This window comes from Pundamilia nyererei, unplaced genomic scaffold (genome assembly GCF_000239375.1).
Source record: "Pundamilia nyererei isolate P.nyererei 1_Seehausen unplaced genomic scaffold, PunNye1.0 scaffold00154, whole genome shotgun sequence".
NCBI lineage: Eukaryota > Metazoa > Chordata > Actinopteri > Cichliformes > Cichlidae > Pundamilia > Pundamilia nyererei.
Window position 1 is genome coordinate 1,019,467 of NW_005187555.1, and position 17,546 is coordinate 1,037,012.

The 17,546-nt window shown below is 46.7% G+C and overlaps 4 protein-coding genes across 6 annotated transcripts in view; 1 reads left to right on the plus strand and 3 right to left on the minus strand.

Annotated features, from left to right (window-relative positions):
• Window positions 1–2,001, minus strand: part of lyrm5b (LYR motif containing 5b) — a 4,673-nt gene extending 2,672 nt beyond the window's left edge. The window contains exons 1-2 of one of the 2 annotated variants that reach the window (XM_005745116.1): window positions 1,792–2,001; window positions 621–686 (exon numbers count right to left, since the gene is read on the minus strand). In XM_005745116.1, the coding sequence (XP_005745173.1) occupies window positions 621–665 (45 nt within the window). In that variant the 5' untranslated portion in view covers window positions 666–686; window positions 1,792–2,001. Of the gene's footprint in view, window positions 1–620; window positions 687–1,622 lie in introns of both variants that reach the window. The other variant, XM_005745117.2, reaches the window with a different exon arrangement.
• Window positions 2,002–2,208: 207 nt separating this feature from the next.
• nedd1 (NEDD1 gamma-tubulin ring complex targeting factor) lies at window positions 2,209–7,881 on the minus strand. 2 transcript variants are annotated; one of them, XM_005745119.1, is made up of 16 exons: window positions 7,764–7,881; window positions 6,865–7,008; window positions 6,405–6,499; window positions 6,022–6,138; window positions 5,811–5,951; window positions 5,249–5,478; window positions 4,711–4,912; window positions 4,486–4,609; window positions 4,209–4,319; window positions 3,847–3,897; window positions 3,677–3,766; window positions 3,420–3,586; window positions 3,146–3,344; window positions 2,836–2,977; window positions 2,635–2,701; window positions 2,209–2,553 (listed from the first exon to the last, which is right to left on the minus strand). In XM_005745119.1, exons 2-16 carry the CDS (start codon window positions 6,998–7,000, stop codon window positions 2,449–2,451), a joined length of 1,977 nt encoding a protein of 658 aa, XP_005745176.1. In that variant the 5' UTR covers window positions 7,001–7,008; window positions 7,764–7,881; the 3' UTR covers window positions 2,209–2,448. The 2 variants fall into 2 exon arrangements, with proteins under 2 accessions (XP_005745176.1, XP_005745175.1); XM_005745118.1 differs by having other exon boundaries at window positions 4,209–4,322.
• A 2,376-nt stretch (window positions 7,882–10,257) lies between these two features.
• pclaf (PCNA clamp associated factor) lies at window positions 10,258–12,860 on the plus strand. The gene is made up of 4 exons (XM_005745120.1): window positions 10,258–10,429; window positions 11,313–11,393; window positions 11,491–11,671; window positions 12,671–12,860. Exons 1-4 carry the CDS (start codon window positions 10,384–10,386, stop codon window positions 12,708–12,710), a joined length of 348 nt encoding a protein of 115 aa, XP_005745177.1. The 5' UTR covers window positions 10,258–10,383; the 3' UTR covers window positions 12,711–12,860.
• A 44-nt stretch (window positions 12,861–12,904) lies between these two features.
• The window catches only part of fcsk (fucose kinase), an 11,854-nt gene continuing 7,212 nt past the window's right edge, over window positions 12,905–17,546 (minus strand). The window contains exons 14-23 of the mRNA XM_005745122.1: window positions 16,618–16,973; window positions 16,244–16,478; window positions 15,997–16,163; window positions 15,694–15,921; window positions 15,475–15,618; window positions 15,285–15,404; window positions 15,027–15,214; window positions 14,135–14,234; window positions 13,813–14,036; window positions 12,905–13,158 (exon numbers count right to left, since the gene is read on the minus strand). Of these exons, the coding sequence (XP_005745179.1) occupies window positions 13,084–13,158; window positions 13,813–14,036; window positions 14,135–14,234; window positions 15,027–15,214; window positions 15,285–15,404; window positions 15,475–15,618; window positions 15,694–15,921; window positions 15,997–16,163; window positions 16,244–16,478; window positions 16,618–16,973 (1,837 nt within the window). The 3' untranslated portion in view covers window positions 12,905–13,083. The remainder of the gene's footprint in view (window positions 13,159–13,812; window positions 14,037–14,134; window positions 14,235–15,026; window positions 15,215–15,284; window positions 15,405–15,474; window positions 15,619–15,693; window positions 15,922–15,996; window positions 16,164–16,243; window positions 16,479–16,617; window positions 16,974–17,546) is intronic.

The window sequence follows — 17,546 nt, forward strand, 5'->3', positions numbered from 1 at the left end:
TGTTCTCCTTCATCTCATAGTGGACACAAATTATTTTTTGTGACACAAATAATTTGTGTGGCATCAGATTTGATGCAGAACAGCTGATTGTTCTGTGAATAGTTTGAAATGTTTGTTTAAAAACGTCTTGGCTGCATTTTCAGGTAAACAGCTGCAAAACTTTGTTTCCATAACTCAGTTACTTTTTTGAAGAAGTAACTAAATAATTAATTACCCAACATTGGTCATTATTTACTGTATGTTGCAGACAGAGTTACAGACTCTCTCCCAGACCACAGACTCACAATACAGTCAGAGCAAAAAAAATAAAAATAAAGTTGTGTTTTCAAAATTGGAGTTCAGGTTATTTTTGCTTCCAACAGTGTTAACATGCTGCACATGAACAAGATTGTTTAAGTTTTCATTGTAAGTGGGCTGAAGCAGTTAAAAGTCGTCTAACATAAATGTAAATGCTGTAATTTGATTACTTTAGTAAACATGTAACTTGGATGGATTGGATGCTGTCGCTCACAGTGGTCCACGGGACGCTCAGGGAGTTTGTGCGTTCGCTCAGACACGTGGAACATTAGAGGGAACTTTGGTCATCGAGTTCTTTAAAAATGAATTCCCCCAACACTCACGTTCTTGTACAGTCGAAACACTTCAGACCTGAGTGGGTTGGCCATCGTCCTGGAGGACAGTCCGAGCTGAGAAAGGCAGAATAAACGCAAAGTTCAGATTAAAGAGGTTTCACCTGCTGCTCACGCTCAGTAACTGCTGAGGATTCAATTCCATGTGCAACACAAAGAAAACTGCAGCTCTGCTGACGAATCAACAAAAGAACCATCGAACCAGATCAGTCGCTTCACAGGAATCACAAACAGCGTTAAGGCTGAATGACGCAGTCAGATCTGAAGCCATCGGCTCCGGATCGGATGGCCGACTGTCATTTATCTGTGACAGCTGAAGCACTACAGGCGCCAGTGTAACAGTAACACTTTAAAAATAAACAACAATAAAGCTGTTTAATAATTAAATGTTAATAATAACAATAAAGTACATCTTGAAGGTACCTGCTAACCTATTGTTCCATGACGTTTGGGACTAGATGATGACGTTTATGGCTTTTGGGAGGCCAACAAAGAAACCGATCTTACACCAGAGTCCACTGACAAAAACGCGGATTTTCACCTGACAGAAAAAAGAAGTTTCTATTCAACTTTGCGTGACTTTACTGTTTCAGTGTTTTCTTGTGATCCGAACTAACTCACTAAAACATCAGAGTCGCTCCGTAACACAAACTAACGGACCAGTCGAGGCCGTAAAAATCCAGCTTTTGTGAATGGAGTCTGGTGGAGAGCGACCCGGTTCACTTCGCGGTTAGCACATAACCCACAGCGGCTCATCCAGGTGTGCAAAAATTGGCACACCAGCACGTGATCTGTAGTGGGCGTGGCCGCCGGCACCTGCTGCAGGTAACACTGTGTTTCCGCGTGTCTCTGCCTGCAGGTCTGTAACGTTAGAAAGTACACGCAGTATCGCAGTACATGTAACGCACACCTGTCTGCCAGGTGCGCGTTAGATTAGACTGAAAACACGTTTAACGCTCAGCTCGTGACGTCATAAATACTATAAACACTTACAGGAACGTTTGAGGCTCGTTGGTCAGTTTTGCTGCAGGGTTTGAATTCCTGCGTGAAGTGGATCAAATGAAACGTCACCTTCAGGTGATTCACGTCAGGTGAGCAGCGCTAGCAGGAAGCCAACTTTGCTCTGAGCGGCTGAAAGAGAAAAACCCGACAATAAACTAACCGAGCCTGAGCGGGTCAAAGGTCACGCAGGGTTAAAGTTCCCGCGGTGAATCTGTCCGTTTCCCCGCTGCTGTTGGTCTAAAACAACCCGCTGAGCTCCGGGTTCATCGCCGCGGAGCACGAAAACCTAAAAGTCTGAACTTAGTGAGCGTGCTGCGCGCTCACAGGCTAGCAGGTAAACAACCAAAGAGTGTGAGCGCGCAGAGAGAGTAACCCCACCCCGACACGCTCAAACCGCCGGCCCGCGAAAAGCCAAAGAACAAACACACATTTCACTACAAACTACGACCGCATATCACCGTAAATACTGCCTCACACCGTGTTACTTACTGATCATTAAAACTGTGATAAACACACCAAAGGTTTTAGAAAGATTCGGGTTGATGTACATGAAAACACACACACGGAATTTTTTATTGGCTGTAAACTTTTTCTTTTTATTCTTCTTCAGACAAAAGCTTCTTACTAAAACATGATGCAGGCACATGTGAACCGACCACCTTTCAAACTCTTCCAGGCTTTGACATCAAAATTCATTAAATTACAACAAAACAGGGTACATAAGTGTTCACACACACACACACACACACACACACGTTCATGTTGGACCATCTGACGTCAGGATGGGAGGAGGCAGCCAGAACGAGGCTCCAGACGGTCAGTAGTTGGCCCTGAGCCGGCGGTTCTCCTCCCTCAGCCTCTCGATCTCCTCCACCAGAGACTCGTTGACGGAGTATTTCTCTATCAGACTGTGGATCTCAGTCTGAAACACAAACACAGAATCCTAAAAAACCAGAAAGTCACATCTGACCATCAGAGGAAAGCTCGGACGAATCTGTCGTACCAACTGGATGTAAAACTGTCGGATCATCTCCACCTGGAGGTTGATGATGTCTTTGTGACAGGCGTTCCTGAGGAGGAGAAGCTTGTTCATGTCCCGCTGCCATAAAAGCTCAAAAACACCAAATCAACCTGCCTCTGAAAATAGTCCCCACAAAAAGGCTAGCTGATTTTTCTCTGAAGAGAGGTCAGAGGTCAGACTGACCTGAACTCCTCCAGAGTTTCGTGGATCATGTTCTGGATGAAGTGGATCTGCAGGGAGGTGAGGGGAGCAGCTCCGGCCTGTCCAACCACGTCGGCGATGTTCTGAGAGAGAGACGAGGAAACGGCAGCCGACAGAGCCGGACCTGAAGGCAGAGGAAACATCGGAATCTCCCACACAAGCAGCTGACCCTGAACTCAGCGTCCAATTCACAAGCCTATTCCTACAGAGTCCCACAAACAGTGAACTAACCACGGTGATATCGGACCTTAGTGGGAATTGAACCCTCAGAACTGCTGCTGCCCGACTCTACCTGCTGCTGCAGAGGTGGTGGGTGGAGCTCCGTGGACAGGTGAGTCATAGCTCAGGTGAGCCTGAATGCCATTGGCTCTCCCGAGGCTGGGCTCTGGCGTGAAGAAGGGCGGGGCCAGCTGACTGTGATTGGCTGACTGTGACATAGGGGGCGTGGACTGACTCTGTGTCTCCAGACTGGAACAGCTGACTTTGTCAGACTGAGACAGATCAAAGTTCAGTTAAGTGGACCTGCGTTGTCACAGGTGTAGAGGTTAAAGGTTAAAAGTCATCACCTTTCTGGCATCACACAGTTCTCCAGCTACAGCGGTGTTTGGCTCCTCCTCTTTAATAGCCGGAGGGGTCTGGAAGACTGACAGCGGGCTGTAGCACCTCCCCGCCGAGGCTGTGAGCGGCGTTCCCAGTGGCGTCTTCCTGTGAGAGCTGGGACCTGCGTGAGAGTCTGAAGCACAGTGCAGACATTCTTTAACCTCCAGGTGACCTCACCTGGACCTTTAGGCATTTTAAATGGGCGTTGAACTTGAACTCTGACCTTCTCTGACTGGAGAGAAGATGTCCAGGCTGGCCCGGCCTGTTAGCTGCTGACCCTCCCCATCTCTAGACATCACCTCCGAAGTGGTAACTAAGGAAAAAGAAACACAGCGTCAGGATTGGTCCGACGGCAGCGTCGCTTCAAATGAATCTGGTGACCACCTCTCGTACCCTGTCCTCGTCCAAATGGGGTGTTCGCGGTGGTCCCGTGGGTGAGCGGGTCTGGAAGAAGAAGGAGAAGCACGACTGAAATGGATTCAGTTAGAGGTGATAACAGAGAACGGCTGTGAAGGTTCTCAGTCATCCAGGTCATCGCAGTCAAAGGAGCTTTCAAAGAAAAGCGTCTGGACTTCTTTAAGCTGCTTGAAGACGTTTCAGCTCTCATCTGAGAAACGTCTTCAAGCAGCTTAAAGAAGTCCAGACGCTTTTCTTTGAAAGCTCCTTTGACTACAGAGAACGCTGCGATTTACAAAAACAAGGCAACGTTAGTGAATGCAGCATCGGATTTCAGCCAATCACAGGCTGCCTCTGACCTTCGCGAGCGGGAGAGAAGATGTCCAGACTGTTTCGTCCCACGCTACTGAACTGCTCCGCCCCCTGCTGGCCTTCAGCTTCCCGACACATCCCGTCCACAGCAGCGCCTCCTGCTGAACACGTGCTGTAATTACGGCTTTATCATCATCAGACAGGACAACCGTGATTGGCCACACTGCCACAGGAGCTTCAAGCTCACAGTTGCCTTATTTATCTGTGTGGGAAAAACAAAACGCGCACACTCGCGTTCACAGTGACCTACGGCGTGAAACCCACCTGTGTTTGTCACCTGTCTGTTGGGGGCAGGGCCTGTGCTGGCGGTGGGATCTGGTTGGCTGCTGGGGAGCTTGGTAGAGGATCTCTTAGAGCTGGAAGTTTTTGAGGAGCCAATTTTACTGGACTGAGACAAGAAAGAGAGAAAATAACCCTGCAGGTTTGGACACACTGAAGGAAAAATTAATATTATTCCCATCTTCCATCTGAGAGTCCCGAGGATAGTACCTTGTGTTTGCTGGCGTTGCTCTGGAAGCGCAGGCAGGTCACTGAGGTTTTATGGGCCACTGTGATCCTGGTGGGGGAACTGGAGTTTCTCAGGTCGTACTGGTAGATCTTCCCGTGAGTGGACCCGACCACCAGCCCAGTACCGTCCAGAGTGAAGTCCACAGCTGTCAGAGGACTGTCCACGCGGATGGACCTCAGGACGCTGGAGATGCAGACGAACACGCCGTTAAACACAAAGTGGAACAGATTTTATCCACAGACAAAGAGTGGGCTTCAGCTCATGCTGCCTTCTTATTGATGCTTTGCTTTGGTTCTGGACTGCTGGACAGAAAGTTTTATATTAACATAGGATAAAACACGATGAGACTCATTTTAAAGTCTAGAAGTCTTCTGCAGTCTCCTGAAAGACTACACCTCCTCAGAGCCCGGCTCATTCTCAATGAGCTCGAGAGCGCCCTCTATGGAACAGGAGCTCCACAGAGGGCGTGACAGCCTTGTGACCGAGCAGGGACGTGCAGAACAGAGCGATCGGACTCACATCTTGCTGGCGGTGTCGTAGCAGACGATCTTCTTGTCCAGGCCGACGCTGACGACCAGCAGGTCGCTGGTGGGCGAGAAGGCCAGGCCGGAGCCTGGGGCCTTGTGGGCGCCGTCGAACACGTGCAGCTCCTTCTGGGTGTTGGAGTCCCACAGCACCACCGTTCCGCTGTCAGACACGCTGCCCAGCAGGGAGCGCTTCACCGTGGACAACCTCAAGTCGTGGATGGGCTGGAGATCAACAGATTATCAAGCAGTAATACCAAACATTCCTCTGCTGTCTTTTAGTTACAGTCTTTACATACACAGACTGAACAGAGTGAAGCATAAAAACGGAGCCCCTCCTCCACTCTCCGGTTAACTCTGAGCCTGCAGAGTTCTTCTTTTATTAAAGACTTTATATAACGTGATGAGAGGTAAATAAACTGAAAGCACACCTCCACCTTTTGGCTGCTCCCTCACTACAGTCATATCACCAACTCACAGCTCACCTGAGCGGCTGCACATGAGCAGCTTCAAAGAAAATCTTTAAAAGAAAAACGATATGAAAGTGGAGGTCTGACCTGGTTGCTGCCGTGGCCGAACGGCCTGCTGGATAGGTTGGTGGTCAGACTATGGAGGACTAGGTCGCCGCTGGTGGAGCCGGAGGCGACGTAGCTGTCGTTGGAATTAAAGGACACGCAAGTCACCTCCTCCTTATGGTCCTGAGAGAAAAGGAGGCCATGTTTATCCCGCTCAGAGGTAAAGGAACCCGGAGGTGGCGTGAGGTCCTACCTTGAGGGAGCGGTGCAGTCTCTTGGTCTTCAGGTCCCAGATGTGCACGCAGTGATCGAGACCTCCGCTGACCAGAAACTGAGACGAGGAGCTGAGACACACCCGGGTCTGCTTTTTCTGAACACGGGTACAAACCAGCACCGTTACACTTCACAGAGGCCGAAGAGCTCTCAGTGAGATACTTACCAGACTGACTCGGCTTTCTAAAACTACACAGCGTAACTAAAATCTTTAGTTTCCCTCTTTTCCCTGAAACCTAAACTTCACTAAAACACCTGGGAGAACAGCTGGTATCATATTTCTAAAGCTCAGAGACAAACAATAACGTCTTAGGCTTTATTCTTCTTTTACCCCTCTGCAGTCTTTAAAGAGCTGAGACTCACCCCGTCGGCCAGCTCCACCACCGGCACAGGAGTCGACTTGAGGCTGGAAACGACCAGCTTGTCCCCACTGCTGCTGGCGCTGACCAGGTACTGGTCTGAGAGAACTGGTCAAGGCTGATTCACAGATCTAAAGGTGATTTATGCTGCTCACTCTGACAGGGCAGCTCTGCATGATTCATCGTTTAAAATAAGCTTTCTTTGTCTCATATTGTTCATGACCTGTCTGAAAGAAGCTGCTTTAGCTCCTCCCCCTTTAAGACATTTTATTGTGATTGGCTGCCCCTTGAAATTAAACCGCCAACTGAGATCATAAACTCATCAGGAAGTGCTTACTGAGCTCAGGGTGACCAAAGATGTGTATACAATCAGACAGAGGAGTCGCCCCCTGCTGGACATGACAAAGACAGCAGATTTCCATCTTTCATATCCAGGCTGTGGTGACTTAGTGACAGCAGGATACTGTTGGAGCTCCAGCAGGCCTGAGCGACAGGGTGGCTTGTGCTGTGTGGGTTAAACTGCTCCACTGGCGCCATGGAAACCGCATCCCAGATCTTCACGCAGTCTCCGGTCGACACCAGCCGTGTCACCTCCTCCATGGTAACAGCTGGAGAAAATAAACACATGCACAGAGAGTTGTATCGTCGCAGGCCGTCACTGTTAGTTTTACAGCTCATCATTGGTTTTGTCAAACTTGCACAAACAACATAATTGTAAAGTTTTCCATTAAACAATGATCAGAACTACATGACTATAGAAGGGAAAGGAAAAACCTGCGATATAAACACAGCAAGATGGATCGGATTTACATTTTACTTTTTGGCTTTTAGAAACCGACAAAGCCAAAAATGTGCATGTCTACTTTTCCCACTGAATTCAAAACTAGATTCTATTTAATTTATTTTCGATTGTGTTTATTTCCTTTACTGTTCAGCGCTCTGAAACCTGGTTTTAAAAAGTCTTATAGGAAGGTAGCGTTGAAAAGCTGGTGCAGTAACTCCAAGTATCAGGCAGTAAAAGTACACAGTGCTGAAGTATTTCTGTGAAACCTTCTATCGGATGTTCGTAGTTTTTTGGTCTCTGTTGTAGTTTTTCTACACAGTTAACTGCAGGCAGACGGACACGTAAAGCTGAGTCTGACGCCTGTGAGGACTTTTAACGGCTCGCAGGCTGTTTTTGGTCCATCAAACAGAAATTTTATCGACTTTGCTCCGTTAACTTGAACCTGCAGCTACAGGTAGCTCATGCTAACCGACTAACAGCTTGACGGCTTTAAAGTTAACAAATAGTCGCGAGGCGAGCGGAAACTGCCGGGAATGTTTTCGCCTGACCCTCAGAGTCCTTAAGATTAACTATACTTACCCAGAAAGAGTTTTTTTATCACCGAAAAGTCGAAACTGAGTTTGTTTTGGAGGCGCCCGCAGCCAATGAACCGCCACTACGGAACACCAGGAGGGACAAACGGTGGAAACGGGCTTGTACTTCCTGTGTTTGTGTTAAAGTCTAATCGAAATGTACTAAATATACAGTATCAAGGCAACAATTAAAGAAAAACACAGAATAAAATATTTAATTTTTGTTATATTTTATATGAAGAAAATAGGAATATAAAAACGTGGCTTTATGAAGAAAAATAAAACAAAAACAAGTTTAGTAAATATTAGATGGGATTTCCGGCTCTTTTAGAGAACCGACTCTTCCGGCTTGACTCACTAAAAAGAGCCGGCTCTTTCGGCTCCCAACCGGATCTTCAGGTTGTTTTGTTGCTTTAATTAATTTATTATTAACAACAATATGAATATATGCACAAAAGGAATTACTAATGTAAAAAAATGTTGTTTTATTTATATATGTTTATATATAAATATATATAAACGCAAAAACTCCAAAACACGTAAAAACTCCATAGCACATACAAACCCGGAAGCATGTACAAACTCCAAAACACGTACAAAACACAACACAAGTGCTCCAGGATGCTAGTGGCAGTGTTGAGCTTTTGTTACTTAGTGGCTACACAAGCCAGCAAGTACCAACGACCTGATTTGGTGTGTGGTAGTAACAGGTAAATGTACTTTTTTTTAATTTATATGAATATATATGAGTGCTTGTGTATAAATACACAAACAACACACATATGCTTTCAATTGTGTAATTTAAGTGATCTAGGTAGCTCTGTTTTGGAAGTTCAGTTAACGCTAGAAATGTGTTTTGGAGTTTATACGTGTTGTGTCTGTAGGGGCCACCGTAAATATATTTTTATTTATTCACTCCACATAAAATGTAATAAATAAATCATATAATACAAAAACCAACTATTTACATTTTAAACTTTTAACTATTTAAATTTTCAGCTTTTTCCTTTTAAACAAATTTAAAGTGGAACAACAAAAAACACTGCAAACCACAACACAATTAAACATAAATTAAAATATGAAAACAAAAAGAAGATGCACATTCTCTGTCATATGGACCTGCATGAATAAACTTTCTCAATCCTTTATCATCTGCAACTGAAAATAGTTGTGGATGATTACTATACCTTTCTAATGTTGTTGTCCCTGCCTCTCTTTCTCTCTCCCTCCCTCCCGCTCTGTTCCTGTGCTACTGCGAGTGTAACTACCACCCCTCCCCTCAGCGCAAGCACAAGGCTCGTGTGCGGAGTGAAGCGGGAAAAAGTGCGAGAGAGAGGGTGAGATAATGAAAAAAAAACCCACGGCTCACGTCGTTCACTTCAAAGACCCGGCTCTAAGAGCCGTTTCGTTTGCCAACGACACATCACTAGTAAATATAAGTTTCTACCGCATAATTATAGTATTAGTATGAAATTCTTAAAGCGTTTTGGAATTATCTTAATTACTGATACCCTTATAGTTTATTGTATTTTTATTGTATATATTGTATAATTTATTGTTTAAAAAAGGCCAATAAAAAAATCGCTCAAATAAAATTCAATATGATCAAACCATAGAAAATGTAAAAAAAAAATACACAAAAAGGAGCTTGACTTTTTTTTTTTAAAAGATATATAGAAATTTTAAATTGAATTTTAAAAAAAGCAGAAAAAACTGAAAAATCTGAATGGAATACAGTAAAAATGAAGATAAAATATTAGTAAAAAATTATATACTAAAATTATTCAAGTAAAACAAACGACAAATGTAATTTGATAAACTGGCTTCATATGCAAAATATTTCAAATTCAGCAAAGAAAAAACAATAGTGTATTCAAGACGTTTCGGCAGTATTATACCCCATAATTGTATTACTATCATGAAATCTTTAACGTATTTCATTGTAATTTATTTACTAAAATCATTATAATTTATTGTGTAAACACAACCTATAAAAAACATTCATTTATATAAAAAATACAATATGACCAAAAAACAACTAATTGAAGTGAAAAATAAATAAATACAGCAGAACAAAAACTAAACATACTATAGTGTGTTTCAGAAATTTCGACAGTATTTTTTATTGCAGTATTTACTACTCGTCTTAACAATGTTGATGTCAAAGTTTCCGCCACTAAAAAAAATTGCCATTCATAAAATTTCAGGTTCAAGTTTTCACTTCATTCAAAATGTCAAGTTGTTAACGCTAGTTCCTCAGAAGTCTGAGTTAGTAAGGTGCAATTTGAAGATACATAATTTGAAGTTTTGTGATAATAGCCTGATAACTCAAACTTCTGATTACCAAGAAAATGTTCTGTTTCGTTATTTTTCTGCCAGTGGCTTAAACAATCATCCATACAGTGGAAGAATAAAATGGTGGGAGCTGCAGTTACACACATTCACCTATGAGGGGCAAACTTGTGTTCCAGCTATTCGTGGAGTCTACCACTATAGAAGCAAGAGAAGAAGAAGTCTCCCGCCCCATCCGCCTGTTGGTTTTAAACCGAGGCGGGACGGTGCTCGGTTCACTGCGGTCCGCGGATTTCAGGTAGGAGTGTCGGCTTACTGTAAAACCCGCTGCCAACATGGTGAGGACAAAAGCCGATAGTGTGCCCGGATCATACAGAAAAGGTACGGCAACAAGTTAAAGGCATTCAATCAGAATTTAGGTCTTTAAAGCTTGTTTGTACAAGAACACGTCTGTTTTGTAAGGTAGTCTGGCTGGCAGGCGGCGCTGAGCCAAAGCTGGTAAAATCATACAAATGTAGTCTCGAAGAAGAGTAGTTAACGTATTATATTTATTTTTTACACTAAAATAATTGAAAGAAGACTGTCAGATGAAGTTTGTGTGTAAATCCACCGCACGGCTTCCTAAAATCCGCCTCCCGCCAACACGGAGGCTGGTCTGCTGCCCTCTCGGGTTCTCCGGGAGAGGCGAAGATATTTAAATTAAAACATTTAATTGTCTTTTTATCATCGGAGTCAAAGGTTCTAGCTTAATGTTCTCATTCATCTCACGAGGTGTCATCTTTAATGACCCTTTCCCAAAGTTTGTACGACGTTTACTGCAAACTGGCGCCAGTTTTGAGCGCCGCGGTGCGTCTTTGTGCGCACGCCTCACAAAAGTCCATTCGCATATTAAATAATTAAGGCGTCTCTCTTTACCATAGATGCCACGCGTGTTACCGTCCATAATGCATGCATGTTTATTAAGTTCTGGGACCTTCTGGTGAATTTGGCTTACATTTCTTCCAACACCCAACGGATAAGAATTAAAATTTAGACCTGCTCTGCTTCCTTAAAGACCCAGTTTAAATAGCAGTGAACTGCTCTCATTCACTCTGCAGCTATTTTAGGTTTTTAACAAGCTTTCTTTGAACTTTGATTTAACATTCTGCAAATGAGACTTTACTCTCTTTACGTTCATTTGGCTCAGCTTTGGTCCTCGGTGAACTTCTACTGGTTTCTTACTGGATCCTTCATAATCAGCTGGTTTCATGCATTTCATTTGCAGCTGTTGCAGCTTCTGCCCCCCGGAAGTCTCTGGGTGCCAGTTCATCCAACGCTGCCTCCAGCAGCCAGTCCCCCACACCTGGTCAGTCCTAGTTTCAACACACACACACACACACACACACACACACACACACACACACTTCACGTACTGAGGCTGCTGTAATTGTTGTAACTTGCAGCAAAGAACAAATACACTGGTGGGAACCCCGTGTGTCCTCGTCCCACCCCGACCTGGCAGAAGGGCATCGGGGACTTTTTTGGCGGCCCCCCCAGGAAGATGGAGAAGGAGAACAGGCGACCCCAGGAGGTGGAGGATGATGAAGAGGCCGGAGGCAGCGGGATGTCAAAAGCCAACAGGAAGTATGTGTTGTGCTTTATTTGAAAGCTCTTCAGGGAACTTGTGTCCCAAACTCCTTTTAAAACACACACAAAATGAGAGCTGAAGCTCAGCCGAGGTTTGCTGCTGTGTGATGAGCCGTTAGTTTCACCTCAGATTATTTCAGTGTGGAGCTGTACCTGCTGCTGTGATACGTGGGCCAGGCTAGTTTGATCCGCTAAAACACCAGCTGCGTGCTGCGTGAGATGCAACATTTGGATGAATGCTGTATGAAACGGAGGCCGGTGTCAACGGGAGCTGATGCTTTCCCGTACCCAAAGAGCGTGATCCTGAGTTTGGATCGGCATGAAGCTTTATATGGTCACTTATGGATCAGGAACCTCTCTGTTCAGTCACCCATCAGAGGCCGGTTTCTGAGGGTTCACCGGAAACCTTCAGCAGAGCCTGCAGCTATCAAATGTAAAAACGCAGAGATGGAGTGCTTTTATTTTGAAAAATGAAAGCATTTTAACTCTGCAGGTTTTGTTTTAAAAATTATATTCCCTCATGGTCATTGAATTAAAGCAAACAGCATCAAGTGGTACCAGGAAACTCAATGTCCAGTTTATTAGGAACACTGTAGCCATGCTTCTCAGCTGATTTTTGTCCCAAAAACACCTCAAATACAGCAGCTGACGATAATCTGATTATTTCTTTTTCTCAAATCGTTGCTTTTATAGCTTCAGACTCACCTGTCTGGACTGATCTGCAGCTCCTTGTAGGTCTTGAAAGTCATTAAAAGTTAAAAACTGATATTAAATAGTTTTAAATCGATCAAAAGTGAGAAAGCTGTTTGGTTCAAACATGGGTGAGTAACTGATTGCTGCATGGATGATGCTAAAATCTGAGGAGAGGCCTCAAACTCGCCGCTGACGCCGCTCGACTGAATGACAGATTTTACTTATTCAGGACGTGGCGTTTGTGTTCCAGCGCCCTGTGGGAAGTTTGACGCTGATGTTGATCAGTTTGGTTTTTGTCCGCAGAGCCCGGCCGCTGCCCGCTGAGGATGAGGACGACGACTGAAGCCTGGATCAGTCCGACTGCTGATGTACATCTGTATATAAATTCTGCTCAATTCACGTTGTATAGTTCAATGTTTTTTACCTACAGAATGTCTGTTTGAGATCATCTGGATTTTGTCTTTTTTACTAATAAAACTTGACTGAAAACAAACTGAAGAACAAACATGGCCGTCTTTGGATGAGGACACGGACTCAAACAATCCAAAACTGAGCTTTTATTTATTCTGCCAAGATACAGATCAATGCTCCTGATTAATCAGTTTGATTTATAAAATCAGATTCCTACAAAACCAGAACACAAACTTTGAACACAGCTCTTCTTTGTCTCCTCTTCATCACTGTTCATGATTGAAGCCGAGGAACGATGAGCGTTCTCAGGTTAACGGTGCAAGGACTGTGAGTCCGTCCATGTCCAGCTCCACAGAGTGGACGCTGAAGTCTCCCAGACCCTGAAACACACCAGAAACCATCAACACAGGACAGATGGTCAGGAATTACTCTGCTCTGCCAGAGCAGCTTAGCATGATCCACAGTTCAGAATAATCCCCCTGTATCACACGCCAGCCCCATAGAAAACAAGACAATTTAGCTCCTCCCACCTTAGGCTTTGTTTTCTTTTTTTTTTTAAGCTTGCTTCTTGTGATTAGACGCCTCTCTGTGACATCATCCAGAGTCAAGAGTAGAAAATAAACTGTCTAGATCAGTCCACACTGAGCTCATTATAAACTTTGTTTTACAGGAGCAGCTCTGACACGTTTTGAACTAAAGATTTTAAACCTGAGTTAAGCTTTAAAACTAATGACAGGGTTTATTTGAGGCCCCAGTAGGTTGTGAAGTCATCTTTCCTGACTAAAGGTCAAAGGTCAACTGCTGTTGTAAAAGCTTTGCTGAACAAACTACCGTCTCCTGTAAAGAGAACCTGTGAATGTGTGGGTTTATTAAAGCTGAACGACATCAAACGGAGACACGTTGGACTCGCTGCTCCGCCCTGTGGTTCAAAGTGGTATTACATGAACGTACAGCACCGACTCAGGTCTTGTATTTATGTTTGTTCTATTCATAGAATAGAATAAATTTGACCTCTGACCCTGACCAATTCTTACCGGCATGTTGTTGAGGACCTGCAGCACCGCCTCCCGCTGTCGGGGCTCTCGAGTCAGCAAGTAAAGGAAGCCGCCGCCACCGGCCCCGGCCAGACTCTGGCCCAGGACCAGCGGCCTCAGGGCCTCCATCATAGCGCGCACTGACGCTGGCTCGCAGCCCGGGGCCATCAGCTTCTTCTGCTGCCATGAGCGGTCCAGACACTCCCCCAGCCTGGACAGAGAACCTGTAGAGGAAGTGGTCATTTAGCCTTTCTGAAACACACTGACGTTGGGCACACTGCATTCTGGGAAATGTAGGAAATGTCCCACTGAAGCGTCTCACCGTCCACGCAGGCCCGAGCGCACTCCTCTGAATTACACACCAGCTGCTGGGCGTTCTGCACCATCGACGGCAGGCGGCTGTACCAGCTGCGGACCACATCCTGCATGCAGGACACACATCATCATCACCAGCTTCATCTCAGCAGCTTTATTCCAACCCTGATGGCTCTGTTACTCGGAGTCTTGTCACATTCGCTCTGCTTGCTTTTACCTTGACGAGTTTCACTTTTCTCCTCTTTGACTTCATGAATCGACTTTTGTTTTTAACTTTTTAACATGAAAGAGGAGCTGAGAGTGGAGCAGACAGGAAAGAAAGGAGAGGCCACTCCAACAGCTCCACCTCCACCCTCGCCTGCAGCTCCATCCCCCTCAGGAGAGAGATGTGCAGACTCCGGCCAGGCCAAGCTGCTGCCCCTGATGGCTCCGCCTTCAGAGATTCTGGAGACAGGAAACCTCAACCAGCCATCTGAAGCTGCTGCAGTTTGTCTACCAGCCCTGTATCAGTGTGGAGGATGCCACCACCACCATCATCATCGTCATTATTGTGATGTCTGATCAGTCCTGGGAACGTGCAGCCAGACAACCCGACAGGTGGACCGCAGTCTGAGCAGCACAGGTGATTTCCAGCCTCCAGGTACATGCAGCAGGATGATTACAGGAGGGTGGAGGACAGATGTGAGCTTAACCATCCTAAGGCTGGACTTCAGGAAGCAGGCTCCTTCCCCCTCTCTCCCCCGTCAGTGGGTGAGGAGGGGGAGGAGTGCTCCTAACCTGTCTTTAAAACTCCTGAGGAGCCGCACGTCGTGGTGCTGCCAGTGTTTTTTAAGCAGCAGAATTAAGGAGCGTGCTCGTACACAGAGAGCGTCTCATTGGTTGATCCTGAAAGTACCCACCTGCAGCAGATTTCGGGCCAGCCGGGTCTTCCCGGTGTAGACCAGCAGGAGGTGCTGCTCCAGAGCAAGTGAGAACTCCTCAGGAAGACTGAGACGCTCCACCTGCACCTGCAGGGGGAGGGATGCTCTGGATCGACCCACCTTTACTCCGCCTACCAGACCGCCCACCTGATCCTGCCAGCCTCCACCTGCAGGAGGAGGAGGAGGAAGATGAGAAGGAGCAGGAGAAGGTGTTTAGTGATGAAGGGCGTGACAAACCTGTGGTAAGAATCTGCTCCAGGTACAAAACGGCGTGGATCAGGGAGTCCGTGTCATAGGTTCGCCTGGTACACCTGTACACCGCGGCCAACAGCGCCCCCGCCAGGATGCTGCTGGTACCTGCAGAAAGAGGACCAATCAAAGTGCTGAACTCCTCCATCACCTACAAGCTCTGTTTCCTGTTTCTCACCCAATCCCGATCCCGTCGGCAGCTCCGACCAGCTGTGGAGCTCCACCCCTCCTCCCCACCGCTCCATCAGCTGATGCCCCAGAGGATGCTGGGAGGTCAGGGACACCAGCCCACTACAGACACACACCGCCTTCAGCAGCGCTCCTGTAACACACAGACACACACAGTCAGCTTCCCACTTCCTTCCTGTTGTCCCAGTTTAGCCGGTAAACGATGTACCGGGAGCGTGAGGCTGACTGTAATCCTTCAGGTCATCCAGGCTGTCGCACGCCGTCTCCGTGGAAATCCCACTGCTCCGCCCTCCAGTGTAGCTGACCAGCAGGAGGCGGGGCTCGGAGATGCGACGTGCTCTAGCACCAATAGGACGCTTCCCGTCGACCTTCACTGCAACGTTTGTGACGGAGCCCCCGTGCTCGAATGCGATTGGTGGAGTGTCACTCCAGCCGCCTGAAACACAGATACAGGGTCAGCGTCTAAAGGACCAACTGCCCCTGAATGCACCATGAACCTTTATCCAATAACCTGCTAAATCCAGCCTAGCTGGACACTCCACTTCCTGCCACTGTCCAAGGGGCTGGACTTTGCCCTGTCCAATGGAGATGAATCTCTGAGATGACATCACAGCCTTCCGTAACAGCACCTGTCCGGCGCCTTCATAGTGCCGCGCCGCCCGCACCAGCAGATCAGGCCTGTAGGAGGCAGCAACACCCAAAGCGTTTACCATCGTTATATCAGCCAGACCATGTGACACAAACAGTGCAGCGCCCACCTGCTGAGCCAGTGCTGCCGCTGCACGGTGAGTGCGTGGACTCCGCCCCTCAGGTCACCCTCCTCCAACATGGCGTAGGCGGAGCTCCAGGCTTCATTAGCCGCTGGCCCGCTCCTCAGACCTCCCCGCCCGCTGGCCATGCACACCAACACGTCCGCGATGCAGGAGAGACAGCGGGCAGCCACGCCCAGATCTGCTCCGAGCTCCACCCCCTGCTCATTGCTCCCTGCAGCGACTGAAAACAAACTAGAATTACCAAAGGAACCTCAGCAAGTTCGCTGAAACTGGCCAATCAGAAAACTTATTTGATACACAGAAGGAGGAGCTAAAACTGGCTGTTTCTATGGGCCCATCATAGAGGAGTGGACACTCACTGCTGTCCAGAGCTTCCAGCAGCGCCCCCTGCTGGCCTCCCAGCACAGCGGCCCTGAAGCAAGGCAGCAGGCAGACGTCCGAGCGCCCCCTCAGGGCGTCGGCCACACGCCGCCTTCCCACCAGGAACAGCAGCTCCTCCCTTCGCTGTAGCTCCGTCTCCTGGTGGGTGAGCAACAGCACCTCCTTCAAAGAAAGCCTCCACGCCTCCCTCCACCCTCCCAGGCAGCCGCCCCCCCCCAGCAGCCAGGCCACGCCTCCCTCTAGACCCACAGCACCTCCTCTGGGGTGGAGGACTGGGAAGAGGCGAGCTTCCAGGAGGGAGCGCCGTTCTCCTCGAACCCACAGCTCCTCCGACCTGAGGACACGCACAGAGACACAACCACACACGTGACATTTGTGGAGGTCAGGAGGTCAACGATGTCATTAATATGACTAACATACTGACATAAAAACAAAAGTTTTCCATCCAGAAGTCTCAGCTCAAAGTACATCAAACAGATGGAAGTTTAACTGTTTCTGAACTAAAACCTGAAGCTGTGCAGCCGAGGACACGACGTGAGTGTTGGGAGGAGGAGGAGGGAAAGATGAAGCACATCTGGTCAGGTGGGAATTCTTTTACCTCCACAGTTGTAGTTCTTTCTTGATTAGACTAATCAATCATATTTTTGTATTTTTTAATTCTTTTTTTTTATTTTTATAAATCTCAGCATTTCCTGTATGTATTTCCAATTAATTTCCAGTGTTGAACAGGCATAAATTATGAATTTTTTAATGAGGCTTTTATTGTGAAGTTCTTCATATTCAGGAGAACTTTTTATTTCACTTAAATTCAGTTTCATTTACATAAAATGTAAATGATGGTGATGGCAGCTACATTGTAACTGACAGAGGCGAGGCTGCCGGACACTGGCGCCACCAGTAGGCACGA

What these genes read in the sequence shown, in the direction of transcription:
- nedd1 (XM_005745118.1), bottom strand. Translation starts at nt 7,000, where the DNA reads ATGGAGGAGGTGACACGGCTGGTGTCGACCGGAGACTGCGTGAAGATC. An exon ending in TCGGCCACGGCAGCAACCAG is followed by an intron (nt 5,479 to 5,810) that starts GTCAGACCTCCA and finishes GTTGATCTCCAG; the next exon opens with CCCATCCACGACTTGAGGTT. An exon ending in GCAACGCCAGCAAACACAAG is followed by an intron (nt 4,610 to 4,710) that starts GTACTATCCTCG and finishes TTCTTGTCTCAG; the next exon opens with TCCAGTAAAATTGGCTCCTC.
- pclaf (XM_005745120.1), top strand. Translation starts at nt 10,384, where the DNA reads ATGGTGAGGACAAAAGCCGATAGTGTGCCCGGATCATACAGAAAAG. An exon ending in GCCCGGATCATACAGAAAAG is followed by an intron (nt 10,430 to 11,312) that starts GTACGGCAACAA and finishes TTTCATTTGCAG; the next exon opens with CTGTTGCAGCTTCTGCCCCC. An exon ending in CAGCCAGTCCCCCACACCTG is followed by an intron (nt 11,394 to 11,490) that starts GTCAGTCCTAGT and finishes TGTAACTTGCAG; the next exon opens with CAAAGAACAAATACACTGGT.